The 20,544-nt window shown below is 43.8% G+C and overlaps 1 protein-coding gene across 1 annotated transcript; it reads right to left on the bottom strand.

Annotated features, from left to right (window-relative positions):
* Nucleotides 1-1,639: 1,639 nt before the first annotated feature.
* Nucleotides 1,640-13,967, bottom strand: EIF1B (eukaryotic translation initiation factor 1B). The gene is made up of 4 exons (XM_040353119.1): nt 13,646-13,967; nt 7,219-7,382; nt 2,797-2,898; nt 1,640-1,980 (listed from the first exon to the last, which is right to left on the bottom strand). Exons 1-4 carry the CDS (start codon nt 13,674-13,676, stop codon nt 1,936-1,938), a joined length of 342 nt encoding a protein of 113 aa, XP_040209053.1. The 5' UTR covers nt 13,677-13,967; the 3' UTR covers nt 1,640-1,935.
* Between the last annotated feature and the right edge of the window lie 6,577 nt (nt 13,968-20,544).

The raw sequence follows: 20,544 nt of genomic DNA, 5'->3' as shown, positions 1-20,544 counted from the left end.
CAAATTTCCATGCAAAATAATCATACCGCAAGGGAGGTTAGGAACCATGAACAGTTTGTAAAAGAAGCCGTGAGTTCTCCCTTTTGCTGGCATGAGTTTAATTAAACTATGGACAGCAGTCTTTGTAGGGTTGCAAAGACCAACACTTTTTTTGTTGTCATTTCAAATATACTCGAACACATAAGCATGGAGGGTGGGGGGAAAGCAGCTAAACTCCATCCAGCCTCTGGAAACCCATGTTGCAGTACCATGTGTCTGGCTTCCTGAGTTCAGATGACCGCAAAGACCAATAGAGACCCCCTCAACAGTGCAAGTTGGGGTAAACCTCCAAAACCAGAAGACTTGGGGGTCCAGTTCTTTTGGTACTTTGCTATAGGCTTCTTAGAGCCAGAGGGTGAGTGTTTCAAAAGGAACCATTTTTCAATTCCAAAGGCCTTGTTGGTTTCTCACCCATTACCTTCAGCTTTTACAGTCACCTTCTGAATGAAGACATCCTAGGATGGTCAAAACAAATGTTTTGGCCTTAAAGGGCAGCCTCTCCAATTGCTTCTTGAATGCCAAAAAGAAGCCTTCAGGTCTGGAATACAGCATAAGCTTTGCCCAGACCTTTAGCACTTGGCAAGCTCCCACCACAGCAGGCTGCAGTTTCCCTTACAAGAAAGGATGCCTAAAACTCCATGCAAACAAAGAGGGGGGGCACCTGGATGAAAAACGCTTGCCAATAGCATTTTTGTGGAAAAGGATAAGTTCACCTTACCCAACATATTACACCTGTATCCAAGTTGTAACATACTACTGATCCCCCTCCCAGTGTCCCTGTTGTAACAGCAGGCCAGAAATCTCCTGCCCTAATTTCTAAAACAACAGCTGTGCAGGACTCCATCTACCTGGCCACATCACTCAAGAGTTTTGTGAATATATTGGGGGGGGGGGGGTAGCTACAATTACTGCCAGCCATTGCAGCTGAATGCTTTTAGTTTTTAATAAATGAACGCATCGCTGATAAGTGCACCAAGTGGTTCATCAATGCTTCCTGTACAGGCAGTCCCCCCCCCCCCAATGGTGAACGGTTTCTATAAAGAAGGCCTCTAAAAACATATCCATTGAGTCTTTCACAAGGACCTCAAGTAAGAAATGGCCAAGTCAACAGCTTACCCCAAGCGCGAAACCAGCTCAACACCCAGAACACAATGCTGCATGCAGCTACTGTTTCATACAGTGCACCTGTTAGTGTAGATAGTTGTTTAGGGTGGCTGTGTCCAAATCAATGCTGGAAGAGATCAGCTTTACTATTATAGTCAAGCTTAAATGTTATAGTGCCTCTAGCATGAACCCATGCACATCCAAATACCCAGTAGCAGCATCAAAATGGCCAAATTCTCCTAAACTGCTTTCTGGGAGCCAAGCAAAAGCTTAGCTATCTAGTTTATTGCCTACAATCAGCACACTAAACCTAAAAAGTGGAAATAAGATTGTCCTTGCATCATTTTGGAAGCATTGATGTGGCCAACCCAGATGCCTGTACAGTGTTAGCCTCCTGAATACTTAACTTCTGGGGGGGGGGGGGGGGCGTGTACCTGTTCCACAGCAGCCTCTTTAACCAACTAGATGTACAGAGGGGGGAAAAAAAAGACAATAGGCAGCAACATACATGTTTAATACAACAAAAACATCAAATAAAGTGGAAAAAGTGGACAGATCACTAAAACATTTCCATTGGAAATGTGCTAAAAATGAACTACTTCAATTTACCATCTTACAGCTATTTTCTTATGTGTTACTAGCCTATTCTTTATACACTTTTGGTAATCATGCAAAAAAGGGCCTAATTTTGAACGCTCAGAAAGGTAGCAAGTCCTTCTGCTGCAAAGAGTCATGTTTCAAAAAGTTGCCAGTCGAGGCCAAGCAGTACAGTAAAGTTGGATCATTCACATCTCAAAAACCATGGACTTTTAATTGTTCTTCCTTCACAATGCCAATCTGTAAAGAAAAAGAAAAAATTAAAAATTGATTAAATTCTTCCAATCATTTTGCAGTTGCAGAACAAACATACTAAGCCACATGGTTGCATTATGCTTTCAATTTACCCATGATGGAGTTCTAGAAAGTGGAAAATATTTACCAATTTACCTTCCTTGCCTCTAAATTGTTAGAGGCCATGATTGCTTAGTCATCCCAGATTGATGTCAGGCAGATAAGTGGAATGAAAAATGCTACTTGTAGGTTGCCTGCTATATAATTTTGCACTGTCACTGTACTGATACTGGCTGGGAAGGAGTTAAAAACTGAGGCAAAGCGATAGGAAATAAACAGGTACCCTATGCATTAACCTTGCTAGAAACTTCTGTTAAAGAACATGGCACAGATCCATAACCCCAAAGGCAAGTAGATCATGTCCAACACCCCTCTACATTCTATGGGCAGCCTTGCATACTCTAGCCAGCTGCAAATATCTTAAATCCTACTAGCGAGAATCTGTAATTAAGGATGAGCTCTGGCGTGTTCGCATAGTACACGTGTAGAGTCCGCCAGGAAGTGGGCACGGCGCTGCGCTAATCACAGTCAGGGAGACATTGTCCCGATGCTCGGCTGCAGGGATCGTGAAATGTCTCCCTGACTGCGATTAGCGCCGTTCACACTTCCTGGCAGGCTCTGCACGTGTACTATGCAAACGCGCCAGAGCTCATCCTTATCTGTAATGCTTGGTTTGCTAGATGAGTTGAACATTGGCCTCAAAGCCAAGCAGTAAACCACATGCCTGCAGGCAAAATATAGCTAGAATTACAAAGTACTTACTTCCATAAGAAATTGGCAGATGTTTTTCCTCTGATCTCCCTGAAGCTGAATGACTTCTCCGTATTCAGGGTGTTCAATCACAGTACCATTACAGGCAAATTTCTAAAAAAAAAGAAAAAAGGATTCTTGTAAACTAGTGTTGTCACCTTCTTTAGGGACAGTTCACACCAGTCGCAGTTCCGTGTGCTTTTTTTCTGCACAAAATGCACACCATGCAGTCAGTTTCTGCACTGGAAACGGACTGCATGGTGTCAACTAGAGCCATTGGAATACATGGAAAACACTGTGCATACATTTTAAGTGCAGAAAAAATGCACACGGAACTGCGACTGGCGTGAACTGGCCCTTAAACATATGCATTCTTAATGCCAAGGTACATTCTATTGCTCTCAGCCTCCTCCAAAGTGTTTTGCTGCTGTGATCTGATTTGGAGGCTGGCTACATTCATTCTCCATGGTCTCACCGTATTTAGAATGTAGAGTTAGCAACTACGAAATTTGTACATAGAGCAGTTCACATTACTGCAACTAATGTGCACCGCACCGTTCATTCCTGACAAATTAAAGCAACGGGGAAAGGGAGATGTTTGGGAGCCAACAGTGGATGTTACAAGGAAGCAGAAAACAAAGTAAAACAATCTCATGAAAGTGTCAAGTAGCAGGAGTATGGATTATTTTTGGAGAAATACCTTTTAAGTGTCACTTTAATAACTTCCGGCCCATAGGACATCCTGACTCTCAGTGGTTGTACCGGGATGCCTGCAGCTACAGGCATCTTCCCAGTATCCTTTTTCAGCCAGCGATTTCATCATGTAACCGCTGCATTGCTTTTACAGGCAGGAGGGGACGCCCCCCACTCTCCTGTGCGATCAGGGAGCCCGGGATCCAATCCGGCAGTGTCGCCAGGTTACCATAGAGCTGGCCATGGCCCGGATGGTCCCCGGCCATCTCTGATCCTGAGAGGCTAGAAGCGACATCCCTTCCTTTTCTGGTTGATGTAAACACCGTCTTTCTGGAAAGCAAAACAGAAAACCTTTTATCATCTTACACTTTCCAGGGTAGAGGAGAGATCTGGGGTCTTCCAGATTCCAAAAGTCTCCATGAAGACCTGTCTTGCCTTATTTCTATCACAAGGTATATTTACTTTTTTGTGACAGACATAAAAAGTGATAAAAAAAATAATAATTGAGAAATGTGTAAAAAAAGTCCCCCGTTCAGAAGCACAAATGCATACGTAGGTCAGGCATGCATATGTAAACAGCGTTCGCGCCACACGTGAGGTATAGTTGCAAACGTTATAGCGAGAGCAATCATTTTAGCGCTAGACCTCCAAATAAAACCGACAACCTGTAAAAAAAAATAAAAAATTAAGGGTCGCATATGGAGATTTTTTTTTTTTTTTTTAAGCAATGTACTTTGGCGCCATTTAACAACCATGCGCATGTTTAAAGCGCAACAAGGTTAGGCATCCATTTACTTTGTGCAAGATTTTACCAAAAATTGGGTTATATATGGTTTATGTATTCATTAGAGCTGCACGATTAATCGTCAAGAATCGTTATCCCGTTGCAATTCTTGACACAGAGTTTCATGATCTGACATGAAAAGAATGTTCTCTCTGCACTTTGGTATGCAAAGAATTTCCTCTCTGCTCTCAGCCAAAAGTCAAAGTCTGGGCAATCTGCCAAGTTTTGAAAACATTCTTTATCAGTGGAAAGTTAAAGGGTCACTAAAGGATTTTTTTTTTTTTTAGCTAAATAGCTTCCTTTACCTTACTGCAGTACTGGTTTCATGTCCTCATTGCTCGTTTTTGCTTTGATGTTGCTGTAAAACTGCTTTGATCTCCACACTTCCTGGTTGTCTGGCTCCTTATAACCATCATACTGGGAGATTTTCACGATGGCCTAAGCTGTCATTACTGTGTGTCTAAAACTTAACAGAACCAATCAGATTTATTTTAAAAGCAAAACACTGCCCTGGATTTGTTTGTTTTTGTTCTGTGGGTCTCTTTACTTCACATAAACATGAAACCAGTTTAAAAACGAAAGTGAAACTGCAGGCACATTATATGATTGAATTTAATCTATTTTTAAAAGGAATCAGTTAACTTTTATGTCTCTATACCCTGTAAACAGTCATTTTAGCAAAAAAAAAAATGTTTTCCTTTAGTGATCCTTTAACCACTTAAGCCCCGGACCAATATGCAGCCTAAAGACCCAAGGTGTTTTTACAGTTCGGGACTGCGTCGCTTTAACAGACAATTGCGCGGTCGTGCGACGTGGCTCCCAAACAAAATTGGCGTCCTTTTTTCCCCACAAATAGAGCTTTCTTTTGGTGGTATTTGATCACATCTGCGGTTTTTAGTTTTTGCGCTATAAACAAAAATAGAGCGACAATTTTGAAAAAAATCCAATATATTTTACTTTTTGCTGTAATAAATATCCCCCAAAAACATATATTAAAACATTTTTTTTCCTCAGTTTAGGCCGATACGTATTCTTCTACCTATTTTTAGTAAAAAAAAAATCGCAATAAGCGTTTATCGATTGGTTTGCGCAAAATTTATAGTGTTTACAAAATAGGGGATAGTTTTATTGCATTTTTATTATTTTTTTTTTTTTTTTACTACTAATGGCGGCGATCAGCAATTTTTTTCGTGACTGCGACATTATGGCGGACACTTCGGACAATTTTGACACATTTTTGGGACCATTGTCATTTTCACAGCAAAAAATGCATTTAAATTGCATTCTTTATTGTGAAAATGACAGTTGCAGTTTGGGAGTTAACCACAGGTGGCGCTGTAGGAGTTAGGGTGCACCTAGTATGTGTTTACAACTGTTTGGGGGTGTGGCTGTAGGAATGACGTCATCGATCGTGTCTTCCCTATAAAGGGAATGACGCGATCGATGCGCCGCCATAGTGAAGGACGGGGAAGCCGTGTTTACACACGGCTCTCCCCGTTCTTCAGCTCCGGGGAGCGATCGCGACGGAGCGGCTATAAACAAATAGCCGCGCCGTGGTCCCGGATCGCTCCCCGAGCGGACCCGACCTCCGCATGTAGCGGGGGGGGGGGTCTCGATCGGACCCCCAACCCGCTAATAGGCGAGGACGTACGTGTACGCCCATGTGCCTGTACGTGCCATATTGTGGACGTACATATACATGCGGGGGTCGGGAAGTGGTTAAGTCTGAACATTGTATCACATCAAAGGAATAAACTTCTGTATGTAAATTAGGGAACGTTTAACCACTTAAACACCAAACCTTTTTCTGATAGCTCTTTTCAAGTTAAAATCATTTTTTTTTTGCTTGAAAATTACTTAGAACCCCCAAACATTATATATTTTTTTTAGTAGAGACCCTAGAGAATAAAATGGCGGTTGTTGCAATATTTTATGTTGCACTGTATTTGCGCAGCAGTCTTTTTAAATGCAATTTTTTTTTGAAAAAATTACTTTAATGAATTAAAAAAAAAAACTAGCCAATAAAGTTAGCCCATTTTTTTTGTATAAATGTAAAAGATTTTACGCCGCAAGAATCCTGATCTTCATTCTAAGCAAAAAAATTGCGATTCTCATTTTGGCCAGAATCGTGCAGCTCTAGTATTTTTTTTTCCAGGTTCTCCATTTTCACCTAGTAATAGCATAACATTCTGCTCCTGAGTGGCTTTACCACTGTATCTATGGAGGAAGCAATGGTTGCCACATAAGCTAGACTAAACATATTCATCTGATCTCCAATACACGTGGGGATGGGGAAATTAGTACTTTACAGAGGACGTTTGCTCTCATTTTAAGCACAAAGTGAAAATCCATTTCCAGCAAAATAAAGCAATTGTACTCAAGTCGTTTTTTAGGCAGGAAATATTTTTTCCCCTTGTTAGAGCAAATCGGATCTTTTTTTTATTGGTTGAACTAGATTAAGGCCCCTTTCAGACGGACGGCTGTTTTTCCGCAGTTAAAAGCACTACAAATGTTTTGTGAAATTCAAGGCTCCAGGCACTGCGATTAGCTGCATTTGCACATTGCGATTACGTGCGTTTAGCTGCGGCTGCGTTTAGCTGCGGTATTCATTTCCATAGCAACCATTTGTTTCTTTTTTTTTTGTTTGGGTCCCTTGAATTCTAAAACGCTGCTCTCCGCAGTTGACAAAAAAGACTGCGATTACCTGCGGTTATGTGCATATAGCTGCGCTACATCGCACCTGGACGCATTCAATTCTATTTTTTCTATTCGCACCAAACCGCATGTAACGTAATCGTGCGTAAACGCTGTGTGTGAATGGGGCCATAGGAAAACATTGTGTGCTTTTAGCTGCGGTAGAAAAATAGAAAATCTGCAGCTAAAAGCACCATTCTATCCGTCCGTCTGAAAGGGGCCTAACTATGTAACCCAAAACACCACTGAATTTTACTAGTCACCTTCTTAAAGGCTTTTACAAGCTTCTTTTTGTCGTAATCATCTGCAATGCCCTGTACAGTTGTCAGAGTCTTCCTTCCGTTTCGTTGTTGAATTCTTATATGGATATAATCTTCAGTCCCTGCCGGGAGTAAGTCGTCACCCTTAGTTGCATCAGCAAAGGGGTCTGCAAATTGAAGGGGAAAAAAAACGTTTTTTTTTTTTAGCAGAACATTATAAATTTCAAAACCAAATGTTCAAGATGGCATATGTATAGGTAACTCAATCAGATCAGGACAAAGGCACTATGGTAAATGGTGTTTGCATTCCAAGGGTGCAAATGCACCATGTATGTACCCTACATTTCAGTGTCATTCAAAGTCAAATGGTTAACATGCAGCACTAGGAAACTCCCACAGCACAGTTTACACCACAACATAAGTGATAAACAAACAGAGCTGTGCAAAACAAATGTAACAAAACAATGACAGCATCTCACCACATGCAATTATCATTGTCCTGAAAGCACACCTGGATGTGTGTGGAAGATAGCTGTAAATAAAATCACTGCAGGGGAAAAGGGCCCCTGCCACATACGATTATACTGTGTGGTAAGCCTGTAAAGCTGGCCATACACTAAGCAAAATGTAAATTAAATTAAAAACTGAAGGAGCCAGGCAGATACTGGTCAGATAGACAGCAGCTTTCAATCCTGTGCAGCCAACTGTGTGGATATTTTGACAGCTGCTAGCTGTTAGATGCAATAGCCAGCACTGCAAATTTGGCTATCGCTGCTAGATCCTAGATCAGGGGGTCAGCAACCTGTAGATTGTGATCTACCAGTAGATCGCAGCCAGGTGACTGGTAGATCACAGTCTGAGTTTGCTGACCCACAATTCCAGAGTATCAGAGTGCAATGCAGAGGAACTACTTGTAAAGTTGGAGCTGTAGTAGGAAAAAATCACCCCACTGAAAAACGTATTTACCAGAATTAACACATATGAACATTGGCAAGACACTTGTGCACTATACAGTACACAATATCCAATTCACTGCACAATAAAGTAAAATGCATATAAAAATTTCATTTTTTTCCAGAAATGTATACATTATAAAAAGCAATAATAAAATCTCATATCTGAATAATCAGTAATAAAATATTCATTATAAATTGCGATGTGGTTCGCAGCCATCATAGGAACATTCAAATACATACATCTTAATACTCCCCGATCAGCAATAAAACAAATCGATATCAAAATCAACATTTGATCCACCAGGGATAAGTACTTGGGTCTCATGTACCCAGTAAGATTCTCACCTACTTAACTGGTATATAAATCCCCCCCCCCCCCCCTCCAATGCTTACAAAAGGGTTACCAAGCATTGGAGGGGCGGCAATTTTATACGCCAGTTGAGTAGGAGAGAATCTTACTGGATACATGAGACCCAAATACTTAGCCCTGGTGGATCAAATGTTGATTTTGATAAATTGTTTTATTACGGATCGATGAGTATTAAGATGTATGTATTTGAATGTTCCTATGATGGCCGTGGACGATGTCTCAATTTATAATTAATTTTTTTTATTACCGATTCAGATATGAGATTTTATTGCTTTTTATAATATATAAATATTTTATATAGTTATGATAAAAATATTTTATATATGCATTTTACTCTATTGCACCGTGAATTGGATATTGTGCACTGTATAGCGCACAAGTGTCTTGCCATTATTCATATGTGTTAATTCTGATAAATACGTTTTTCAGTGGGGCAATTTTATGTAGCTTAAATTGGTTGCAATTTTGCCCTCGTGTTTGCAAATAGCGTGTGGGGACACTTCTGGGATTACGCCCATGATAAGTTATCCCCTCCTCGCGTCAAGCGATGCAGCGTTGGGTTACTATGGCACTAGGTCTCCTATTTATAGCGGGTGGTCACGTCGCTTCCATTTCCGCCGATGAAGTCCCGCCCATTGGGACGCAACGCATACAGAAGGAAGCGTGGTGAAGTCAGCCACCGCTCATTTGTTTTCATCAACACACGCTGTTTATCTGGCACGGGAACAGTGCCATGTTTGTGCGTTTTTTACTTAGTTTTTAGCAATAAATTATTGCGGAGAGCACCATGTATTGTCTTTTATGATTGCATGATCCGTGTGACCTTGGGGTAATTGGTGTACATTAGTCACTATCCTCTTCTGATCCCGGATTGGTCGGCTGTCGCTTTGAATCATCCACTTTATCCCGTAGGGGAAGTTGCATATGACCCTCTTTTATTAAAGGGTCCCCTCCATTATTGGTGGAGGTTTCTTATATACCCACAAAGTCACCTGACATGCTGTCACTGAAGACCACATGGATGGCGTTTGCTATATATGGACTGGAATTTAGTGCTGCACCGTTTTATATTCCCAATCAGTGGAATGTTGTCTAAACATTGTATCAACTTGTCTTTTACATCAAATGAATAGACTTCTGTATGTAAAATTAGGAAGTTTAACCACTAAACCTTTTTCTGACATTTGTTGTTATTTTCAAGTTAAACATTTTTTTTTGCTAGAAATGTACTTAGAACCCCCAAAGATTTATTAGAGACCCTAGAGAATAAAATGGTGGTTGTTAGTTTAATAAAAAAAAAATTAACCAGTAAAGTTAGCCCAAATTTATTTTGTATGACATGAAAGATTTTACGCCACGAGAATTGTGAGAGAATCATGATCTTTATTCCAAGCAAAAAAATTGTGATTCTCATTTTGGCCAAAATCATGCAGCTCTATTCCACAGTGAGCATAACGAGCATGCTTTAATGCAGTGGTTCTTAAACCTGTCCTCAAGTACCACCAACAGGCCATACTTGCAGGTTTTCCTTTATCTTGCACAGGTGCTTCAAATCAGTCAATGGTTTGGCATTTTGGACAGCTATTTTATCTAAGAGAAATTCTCAAAACATGGTCTTGTTTGGGGTACTTGAGAACCACTGCTTTAATGCATATACAGACAGATTTTACTGTTGGTTTAGTAACACTGAGGCTTACTGTACAAGGATCATTTTACAACCTCTCCTGAACGCTTTAATTTGACAAATAGTAATCGATGTTTAAAAACGTCCCTTTTGCTGCATTTAGAAGGGTTTATTTTATTTTTTTTTAATAGTCAAAAATACCTGTAAACAAAAACAGGGCTAAACGAGAGTTACTGCATTTACAAGCCGTTACAGGTGTTTCAAATGTCTCTGAACATCCGTTCAACTGCCCAGAAACGACCCTGTGTACATGTACTGATAAGCGTTCAGGGGCAACTGGAGAAAAAAAAAATGCCCAACTGCTCCTAAACGTCCAACTACCAGCAGTGTACGTGAAGCCTTTCACACTGGAGCGGTTTGCAGGCTCTATTGCGCTAAAAATAGCGTCTGCAAACTGACCCTAAACGGCTGCTGCCGTTTCTCCAGTGTGAAAGCCCGAGGGTTTTTACACTGGAGCGGTGCGCTAGCAGGACGGGAAAAAAAAGTCTCGCTAGACGCATCTTTGGAGCGGTGTGTATACTGCTCTTTCATCGCTCCCGACCATTGAAATCAATGGGACAGCGCAGCTCTATCACCGGCAATGCGCCTCTGTGGACGAATAGCGCTACAAAATTAGCAGTAAATAGCGGCACTTTACCGCACCTTCCGCCCCAGTGTGAAAGGGGCCTTATTGTAGTGATATTGCACGAATCCAAGCCATGCCCACCAACACCCACGATGGGGCACGCTTCCTCATACCTCAACAACGGTGAGCTATATTTTTCACCAATGTAACACAATGGAGCACCCTCCACAAATGGGGCACTATTATTACAAACAAGCCATTTCTCTGCCTGATAGGGAGCTAGGCTTGACACCAACAACTGGAAACTAGGCCCCTTAACACCAACCATGGGGCATTCCTCCTATCCCCCCCCCCCCACTAACCATGGGTCACTCCTTGGCTCCCCACCATCTGCAGGCATTAGGCCACTCACCACCAACCATGGGGGCACTGGTTTCCCTCACCACCTGCAGGCATTAAGCCACTCACCACCAACCATGTGTCACACCTCGTCTTCCCCACCATGCGCAGGCATCAAGCCACTCACCAACCATGGGGCACTCCTCGCCTTCCCCACCATCCGCAGGCATTAGGTCACTCACCACCAACCATGGGGGCACTGGTTTCCCTCACCATCAGCAGGCATTAAGCCACTCACCAACCAAGGGGCACTCCTCGCCTTCCCCACCATCCGCAGGCATTAGGTCACTCACCACCAACCATGGGGGCACTGGTTTCCCTCACCATCTGCAGGCATTAAGCCACTCACCACCAACCATGGGGCACTCCTAGTCTTCCCCACCATCCGCAGGCATTAGGCCAGTCACCACTGGTTTCCCTCACCATACGCAGGCATTAGCCCCACCATCCGCAGGCATTCGGCCACTCACCACCAACCAAGAGGCACTCCTCGTCTTCCCCATCATTCGCAGGCATTAGGCCACGCTCCACCCGCAGGCATTGCTTGCACCCCAGTGCCCAAACCGTAGCCTAAGGGCCACACAAAGCACTTTAATATAATTTGGGCCCCTCATTCCCCGTTAGGTCTGCAGCTTCTTGCAATCCTCAAACATTGCAGATATTGTACTTTATGTGTGGCCCTTAGGTCAGGGTTCGACAAATCCCGGGCGCCAGGTCGCCATGGCGACTAGAAATAGGGTCCTGGCGACTTGGCTTGGAAGGGGGGCAAAAAAAAAAATCAAAAAAAAACAATATTTTTTTTTTTTTTGTGAGCTGGTGCCATCTGGTGGTCAGCCGTTGGTATTACAAGTTATTACCACTATATGTGTAAGCTGGCGCCATCTGGTGGTGGCCGTTGGTATTACAAGTTATTACCACTATATGTGTAAGCTGGCGCCATCTGGTGGTGGCCGTTGGTATTACAAGTTAAACAGCAATTCTAATGTTATTTTTCACTATTTTCACTGCCATCTTCTTCCCTCTAATTAGAACCCCCAAACATTATATATATTTTTTATTAGGGTTGTCCCGATACCGATACTAGTATCGGTATCGGGACCGATTCCGAGTATTTGCGGGAGTACTCGTACTCCCGCAAATACCCCCGATACCAAAATAGAATACTTCAATTGCTGCATATGGGGGACATTGCTGGATATTGGGACATTGCTGGATGTGGGGGACATTGCTGGATACGGGGGACATTGCTGGATACGGGGGACATTGCTGGATGTGGGGGACATTGCTGGATGTGGGGGACATTGCTGGATGTGGGGGACATTGCTGGATGTGGGGGACATGGCTGCATTTGTGGGGGGACATGGCTGCATTTGGGGACACATTTAAAAAAAAGTATCGGTATTCGGTATCGGCGACTACTTGAAAAAAAGTATCGGTACTTGTACTCGGTCCTAAAAAAGTGGTATCGGGACAACCCTATTTTTTATCCTAACACCCTAGAGAATAAAATGGCGATCGTTGCAATACTTTCTGTCACGCCGTATTTGCGCAGCGGTCTTACAAGCGCACTTTTTTTGTGAAAAAATTACACTTTTTTTAATAAAAAAAATAAGACAACAGTAAAGTTATCCCCATTTTTTTTATATTATGAAAGATAATGTTACGCCGAGTAAATTCATACCCAACATGTGACGCTTCAAAATTGCGTCCGCTCGTGGAATGCCGACAAACTTTTACCTTTTAAAATCTCCATAGGTGACGTTTAAAAAAATCTACAGGTTGCATGTTTTGAGTTACAGAGGAGGTCTAGGGCTAAAATTATTGCTCTCGCTCTACCAATCGCGGCGATACCTCACATGTGTGGTTTGAACACCGTTTACATATGCGGGCGCTGCTCACGTATATGTGTTCGGTTCTGCGCGCAAGCTCGTCGGGACGGGCGCGTTTTCTGGCTCCTAACTTTTTTACCTGGCTCCTAGATTCCAAGCAAATTTGTCAACCCCTGCCTTAGGTGATGTCAGGGGCCACATTTGAGACCCCCTATAGATCATACCTGGACAACCACTGCCTTAAACCCTCCATCCCTGGCTTTCTACTCACTGGTTATGGCCCAGACCCACCTAAAGTCAACAGAACAGCGATGTGTCCCCTTGTTTGGGGAGTTGGGAGGACCCTGCATTGCCATCAAGCAAAATATCCCCAACAAGCAGTGTTTTTAAGTGGTCACAGAAGTGGGTGCCCCCCGGGGATGGGGATAAGGGAGGTGAATGGCGGTCCTCAGACCGGCCCCTGTCCTCACAGCACGCCGCCATCTTGTAACGGCGGATAGTACAAGTCTAGGGAAGGAGCGGATACGGTGTATGGTCCCGGGAATGGCGGAGTTCGCTCTCCCTCCCCGGTGAGACACCCAGCGCCCCCGCCCCCCCCGGCTAGAAATAACGGGCCCGGGTGCTCACCGAAAGAGTTGAGGTTCTGAATAGAGGACATGCGATATTATTACGAGCACGGAGTGCAGAGGAAATGTCTGGCGGCGGCCGCTGAAGGAGCGGAGAGAGAGCTGAGTCCGGTGGGCTGGACGGAGCGGCTGTCCCGGGACGTTGGAAGCTCACGAGAGAACTCAGCGGGGTCACCTGAGGCGGCAATGCCAAAGCAACGAGTCTCCTTCACCAACGTCTCACTAAGCCTACCGGAGCCTCAGCCTGCTCGCTTACGGAGTAGAATAAGATGGCCGAGTTGCGGCTTTTTAGGTTCTTGCTCAGCAGCCGATCACGTGACACCCCCGCCCCGCGCACGGCTCTCTGGGAGTTGTAGGAAGTATCGGCCTCACGCGCCTGTAGAAGAAAAGGCGGGGTCAAGAGCTGGTTACACTACACTTCCCGTCATGCATAGCGGCACCTGTAGACTTGAAGAGGGCGTGGCGGACGTTACTGGGAGAGGAGTTGTTGCTGTAGAGCGGAGTTTTGTTGCTGGGATTGTTTTGAGGGGGTGTAGTTGGGTGGTGTGGGCGCCATTTTATTTTAGTCTGGTCACTGGTGGGTGATGAAGAGATCTGCAACAGTATGAATTCGGGACATGGTGTTTCATCATATTGCCTAGTATAGCTACATTATGTTAGGAATAGGAGGAGCATTTTGTATAATGCCGAAAGGGCTGCTGGGTATGGTTAGGAAGCAATGTATGGTAAATCTGGAGTTTTGGGATACAGAACCAAACACATTATTTCCCTATGACAGTGTGCATCCCATGTCATTCATATCTCCGGTGACCAGCCAGCGAGCCCATTTGTAGTGCTGCAGGGGTTAACCGCAGCGGGAAGGACTTGGGGTGTTCGCTCACCTCCACTATTCACACCCCACATACTGTTATTGCCCACAATAGCAGAGGCGCTGCCCACTCTATACATGCCACCCACCTATATGGTTAATGAATAGATTCATGCATAGCATGAATCTGTCCGCACTCCGCGGCCACCCCCTATTCATGCCTCCGGCCCATTTCGAGATGCCAGGCGTCTAAATTAGCGGTGGGGGTGTTTTTTTTAAGCACCTGATTAGAGCCATAGGCTTCAAAATAGAGTGGACACAGAGCATTGCTTGGAGCTCACCCATCTGTGTTAGAAAAACAAATTAAAATTCACTTTTCTAACACTGAATCACCTCCGCCAATCAGGGAATTTAGGTCTGTTACCCAATTTCCGATTGGCTGAGAGGTCAGGCGATCTTATTGGACGCCTAAGAAGAGAGGATAAGATGCACGGCAGAAGATGTTGTGATCTCAGAAGAGAAGAGGACACAGGTCCCCTGTGTCCAGATGCCCAACTGCAGGACCAAAACTTCAAGGGCATTTAAACAGGGATAGTTGGCAAGTATGAGCAGCATCAGAAAATTATCAAGCTGGATGGTGTCCAGCAGTATGACGACCTGCTTTACCTTGTATAAGAGCAGTGTGAACAGCAAGCTTTGTTGAAGCATTTACTTCAGTTTGTTAAAGCAGAGCTCCCCCCAAAAGTGGAACTTCCGCTTGTCTTTCTTCTCCCCCCTATGGTGCCACATTTGGCACCTTTCCGGGAGAAGGGGGGGGGGGTTGGTACCTCTTTTAGACCTCGCCGTGTTGAGGTATATCAGAGGTCCAGCTCACCCCTCCTTCCCTCGCCGCCAGGTCTGTAAGAGAGTGCAGTGCGAGTCGCACATGCGCAGTAGGGACCTGCCGGTGGAGCCGCAATGCTTCACTGCTGGGTTCTGCCATCACTGGAATCCAGGACAGGTAAATATCCTAATATTAAGGCCACTTTCACACTGAGGCACTTTACAGGCATTTTAGCACTAAAAATAGTGCCTGTAAAGTGCCTTTCCTGTCACTCCAGTGTGAAAGCTTGAGTGCTTTTACACTTGAGCAGTGCGTTTGCCGGATGTTGGAAATAGTCCTACAAGCAGCATCTTGGGAGCGGTGTAAAATGAATGGGCAGCGCTGCCGAACCACCTGCAAAGAGTTTTGGCAGCAACGCCTTGCAGGTGCTATTAACCCCTTCTTTGGCCGCTAGCGGGGGTTAAATGTGACCAAATAGCGGAACTTTACCGCCAATGCCCTTACCGCCCCAGTGTGAAAGTAGCTTAAAAGTCAGCAGCTACAGTATGTGTCATTTTTGTAGGGGTGGGATGACCTCCGCTTTAATGTTGAACACGGATCGTAATGAGAGTCCTGACTATAATTTAAAGAGAAAGTAAAGGCAAAAACAAAACCCCTGCAAGACAAAGGTATAATGAGCTAGTATGCATAGCATACTAGCTCATTATGTAATACTCACCTCAGATCGAAGCCCCCGCAGCTGTCCTCGTACACCGCTCGGGTGGCCGACATCTTTCCTGGGATTACTTCCGGGTATTGTGACTCCGGCGCTGTGATTGGCCAGAGCCACGATGGACGTCACTCCCACGCATACGCGTGGGAGCTGCCAGTCACACCATGGCCTCCTTTAGGAACGGCACAATTGCCGTTGCTAAAGTGCGCATGCGCCGTTGTCTACGGTGCGTGCGCCGTAGACATCCGCACCCATGATTTTGGTAAACATCTCCTACACTGTGAAGGTTTAAGAGATATTTCAAGCACCGACAGGTAAGCCTTAATCTAGGCTTACCTGTAGGTTAAAGTGGTCTGTAAAGGGTTTACAACCACTTTAAACCTGTACCCTACTTGCCTGATACTGTGTTCTACACAGTAAGTATACTCACTTAGCCAGTATATCTAGTGTTAAGCTGCTGGGATCCTCCTCTCTGCAGCCATGGGGCGGCCATATTGCCTGTGACAGCTGTCAGCTCTCCTGAATAGTTGTGGCTAGGCCCACCCCCTCCTTCTTACTGCATGGGACTGCACATTATGCATTCGCAGGAGGCACTGCATCATTTGCCTAGTCGAATTATGGAAGTTGGAGAGGGCTGGGCCTTTTAAACCAGAAAAAAAACAGTAAATAAACAAAAAAAAGTATGGCAAAAACGAATTTAGGCTGGCCATACACAGTTCAAATCTCAGCTCCTAAGTATGAATGAAAAAGAAAAAACGTATTTCTCTATCCACATAAACAAGGTGTATGGAGGAATCCCCCCTGCTGGGACATGGTATTCTGACACTACACCAGAATACACTGGTCAACAGCTGACTGGCTTTCCAAAATGTCCCTTCAAAAAAGAGTAGATTAAACAATAAAATTCTGTCTGGCTAGTCCTTTGCTTAACTGGCTCAGTTTCCATCAGTGTGTGGCCAGTATTTCACAAGGCTGAGGGCTATCTCTATGTTTCCAGTGCTGGGCTAACGATCGGCACAATGACATAATCTGAAGTAGGTATTTTCTTTGCTTGCAGTGGGGGAGGGATAGAAAGATGATTATGCAATGCTGGAGAACCAGGCATTGGCAAAAAGCTGTTGATTTGTCCTACCGGGCAAAGTACAGGTCTGCTATAAAGAGTAATTACAGGAAAACTTTTACGCTCTTTTTAAACGTTTATGCTCTGTTTAACCACTTAAGGACCGATTCTCTTTCTGAGATTTGTTGTTTACAAGGTAAAAACATTTTTTTTTTGCTAGAAAATTACTTAGAACCCCCAAACAACATAATTTTTTTTTCTAACACCATAGAGCAGGGTTTGACAAATTTGCTTGGAATCTAGGAGCCAGCTAAAAAAATTAGGAGTCAGAAAACGCACCCCGTCCCGACAAGCTTGCGCGCAGAAGCGAACACATAGGTGAGCAGCGCCCGCATATGTAAACGGTGTTCAAACCACACATGTGAGGTATCGCCGCAATTTGTAGAGCGAGAGCAATAATTCTAGCCCTAAACCTCCTCTGTAACTCAAAACATGCAACCTGTAGATTTTTTTAAACGTCGCCTATGAAGATTTTAAAGGGTAAAAGTTTGTCTGCATTCCACGAGCGGACGCAATTTTGAAGCGTGACATGTTGGGTATGAATTTACTCGGCGTAACATTATCTTTCATAATATAAAAAAAAATGGGGATAACTTTACTGTTGTTTTATTTTTTAATTAAAAAAAGTGTAATTTTTTCCCAAAAAAGTGCGCTTGTAAGACCTCTGCGCAAATACGGCGTGACAAAGTATTGCAACGATCGCCATTTTATTCTCTAGGGCAGTGATATGCAATTAGCGGACCTCCAGCTGTTGCAAAACGACAAGTCCCATCATGCCTCTGCCTCTGGGTTCATGCTTGTGGATGTCTGAGTCTTGCGTTGCCTCATGGGAATTGTAGTTCTGCAACAGCTGGAGGTCCGCTAATTGCATATCCCTGCTCTAGGGTGTTAGGATAAAAAATATATATAATGTTTGGGGGTTCTAATTAGAGGAGAGAAGATGGCAGTGAAAAATTACATTAGAATTGCTGTTTAACTTGTAATGCTTAACTTGTAATACCAACGGCCACCACCAGATGGCGCCAGCTCACACAAGGAAGAGCTGGGGACTTTAAAAAAGGTTGGTTGTGCCCACCTTCCTAGCCAAGTCGTCAGGACGCTATTTCTAGTCGCCTTGGCGAGCTGGCGACCGGGATTTGTCGAGCCCTGCCATAGAGAATAAAATGGTGGTCATTGCAATACTTTTTCACACCATATTTGCGCAGCGGTCTTACAAGCGCACTTTTTTTGGGAAAAAATACACTTTTTTTGAATAAAAAAAAAAGACAACAGTAAAGTTAGCCCAATTTTTTCTTTTTATATTGTGAAAGATAATGTTACGCTGAGTAAATTGATACTCAACATGCCACGCTTCAAATATGCACCCGCTCGTGGAATGGTAACAAACTTTTACCCTTAAAAATCTCCATAGGCGACATTTAAAAGATTCTACAGGTTGCATGTTTTGCGTTACAGAGGAGGTCTAGGGCTAGAATTATTGCTCTCGCTCTACTGATCGCGGCGCTACCTCATGTGTGTGGTTTGAACACCGTTTTCATATGCGGGTGCTACGTATGTGTTCACTTCTGCACGCAAGCTCAGCGGGACGGGGCACGTTTAAAAATAAAAAAATATTATTTTACCTTTTATTTTTACACTGTTCTTTAACCACTTGCTTACTGAGCACTTAACCCCCTTCCTGCCCAGACCAATTTTCAGCTTTTAGCGCTGATGCACGTTGAATGACAAAGTTGTTAAATTAAAGTGGTTGTAAACCCACTATTTGGACTTTTACCTACAGGTAAGCCTACAACAAGGCTTACCTGTAGGTAAGGGGAATATCTCCTAAACCTGCACGGTTTAGGAGATATTACCCCCGCAATGCGGGCGGCGCATGCGCAGGGGGGAATCCACGGCTGAAGGACCGGCATCGCCGGACCCTGCCGATTTTAAATCTCCCGCGCGCACGCGCGGGAGTGACGTCATCGCCGCTCCAGCCAATCACAGCGCTGGAGCGGCGATACCCGGAAGACACGCCGGAGCAAGATGACATCCTGCTCGGCGTGGACCAGGTAAGTGGTACACACCTCGTTCCGAGGTAAGTATTTCATAATAGGCTAGTATGCGGTGCATACTAGCCTATTATGCCTTTTGCATTGCAGGTTTGGGGGGAAAAAAAAAAAGTTTATGCGGTTTACAACCGCTTTAACTGAACCAACAAACAAATATCTTTGAAAAATACTGGGCCATGGCCCTTTATTGGGGTTAAAAGCTCAAAAAAATTTTTTAAACTTATTTAAATAATCATAAACAAATCAATAATATTTGTGTAGCACCTGGTTACTTCAAAGTACCGGTGCTATTTAAATTTAGAAAGAGATCAGAGTGTAGTTAAAGGGTCACTAAAGGATTTTTTTTTTTATCTAAATAGCTTCCTTTACCTTACTGCAGTACTGGTTTCATGTCCTCATTGTTTGTTTTTGCTTTGAAGTAGCTGTAATTCTGCTGTGATCTCCACACTTCCTGCTTGTCTGGCTCCTTATAACCACAGTACTGGGAGCTTTCTCACGGTGGTCTAAGCTGTCATTACTGTGTGTCTAAAACTCCTCAGAACCAATCAGATTCATTTAAAAAAACAAACACTGCCCTGGATTTGTTTGTTTTTGTTCTGTGTGTCTCTCTACTTCACAGAAACATGAAGCCAGTTTACAAGTGAAAGTGAAACTAGAGGCACATTATATGATTGATTTTTATATACTTTTAATCATTTTTAAAAGTAATCAGTTAACTTTTATGTCTCTATACCCTGTAAACAGTAATTTCAGCAAAAAAACGGAAAATTGTATACTCACCTTTCCGTAATTTTCCTTTCCTGACGCATCTTCATGGCAGCACACACACTGGGTTGTGACTCCGCCCCACAACCTGACAGGATTGATTAGCTATAAATTTGAAGGGGAGACGCCCTGCACCATTCTCTGTATATATCATTAAACAGTAGGGTGGGCATCTGTGTGCTGCCATGAAGATGCGTCAGGAAAGGAAAATTACGGAAAGGTGAGTATACAATTTTCCGTTTTCCTGACGCATTCATGGCAGCACACACACTGGGAAATAACTTGCCAGTCGGGAGGGTGCAAGAAAACAGTAATATTTATTCTTTATAGCGCTGAGGAATTGGCTCTAACAACAGATCTGCCGAAGTCGGCAGTAGCCAAGTGAGCAGAATTCACTCTGTAGTGAGAAACGAAGGTGTGCCGAGAAGACCAGGTTGCTGCTCTGCATATGGTCTCCGGGGAAATCCCGCAATATGCTGCCCATGAGGTATCCACTGCCCTTGTCGAGTGAGCCCTGATGCCCTCAGGAGCTGTAAGTTGCTGGATGGAATAGGACTCTTTGATAGCGGCGATGGTACTAGAGGTAGCTGCTTGGCCTCGTCTGCTCCCGTGTGGGATAAT

This window comes from Rana temporaria, chromosome 5, assembly GCF_905171775.1.
Source record: "Rana temporaria chromosome 5, aRanTem1.1, whole genome shotgun sequence".
Taxonomy (NCBI): Eukaryota; Metazoa; Chordata; class Amphibia; order Anura; family Ranidae; genus Rana; species Rana temporaria.
Note: the sequence above shows the minus strand (reverse complement) of the source record. Positions and strands in the feature narration are given on the sequence as shown.

Excerpts from the sequence above, each read along its gene's own strand:
- EIF1B (XM_040353119.1), bottom strand. The coding sequence starts at position 13,676 with ATGTCCTCTATTCAGAACCTCAACTCTTTCG. Across the intron at positions 2,899-7,218 it reads TTGTAAAAGCCTTTAAGAAG|AAATTTGCCTGTAATGGTAC; the intron begins GTGACTAGTAAA and ends CTTTTTTTTTAG. Across the intron at positions 1,981-2,796 it reads TCTGCCAATTTCTTATGGAA|ATTGGCATTGTGAAGGAAGA; the intron begins GTAAGTACTTTG and ends TTTTCTTTACAG.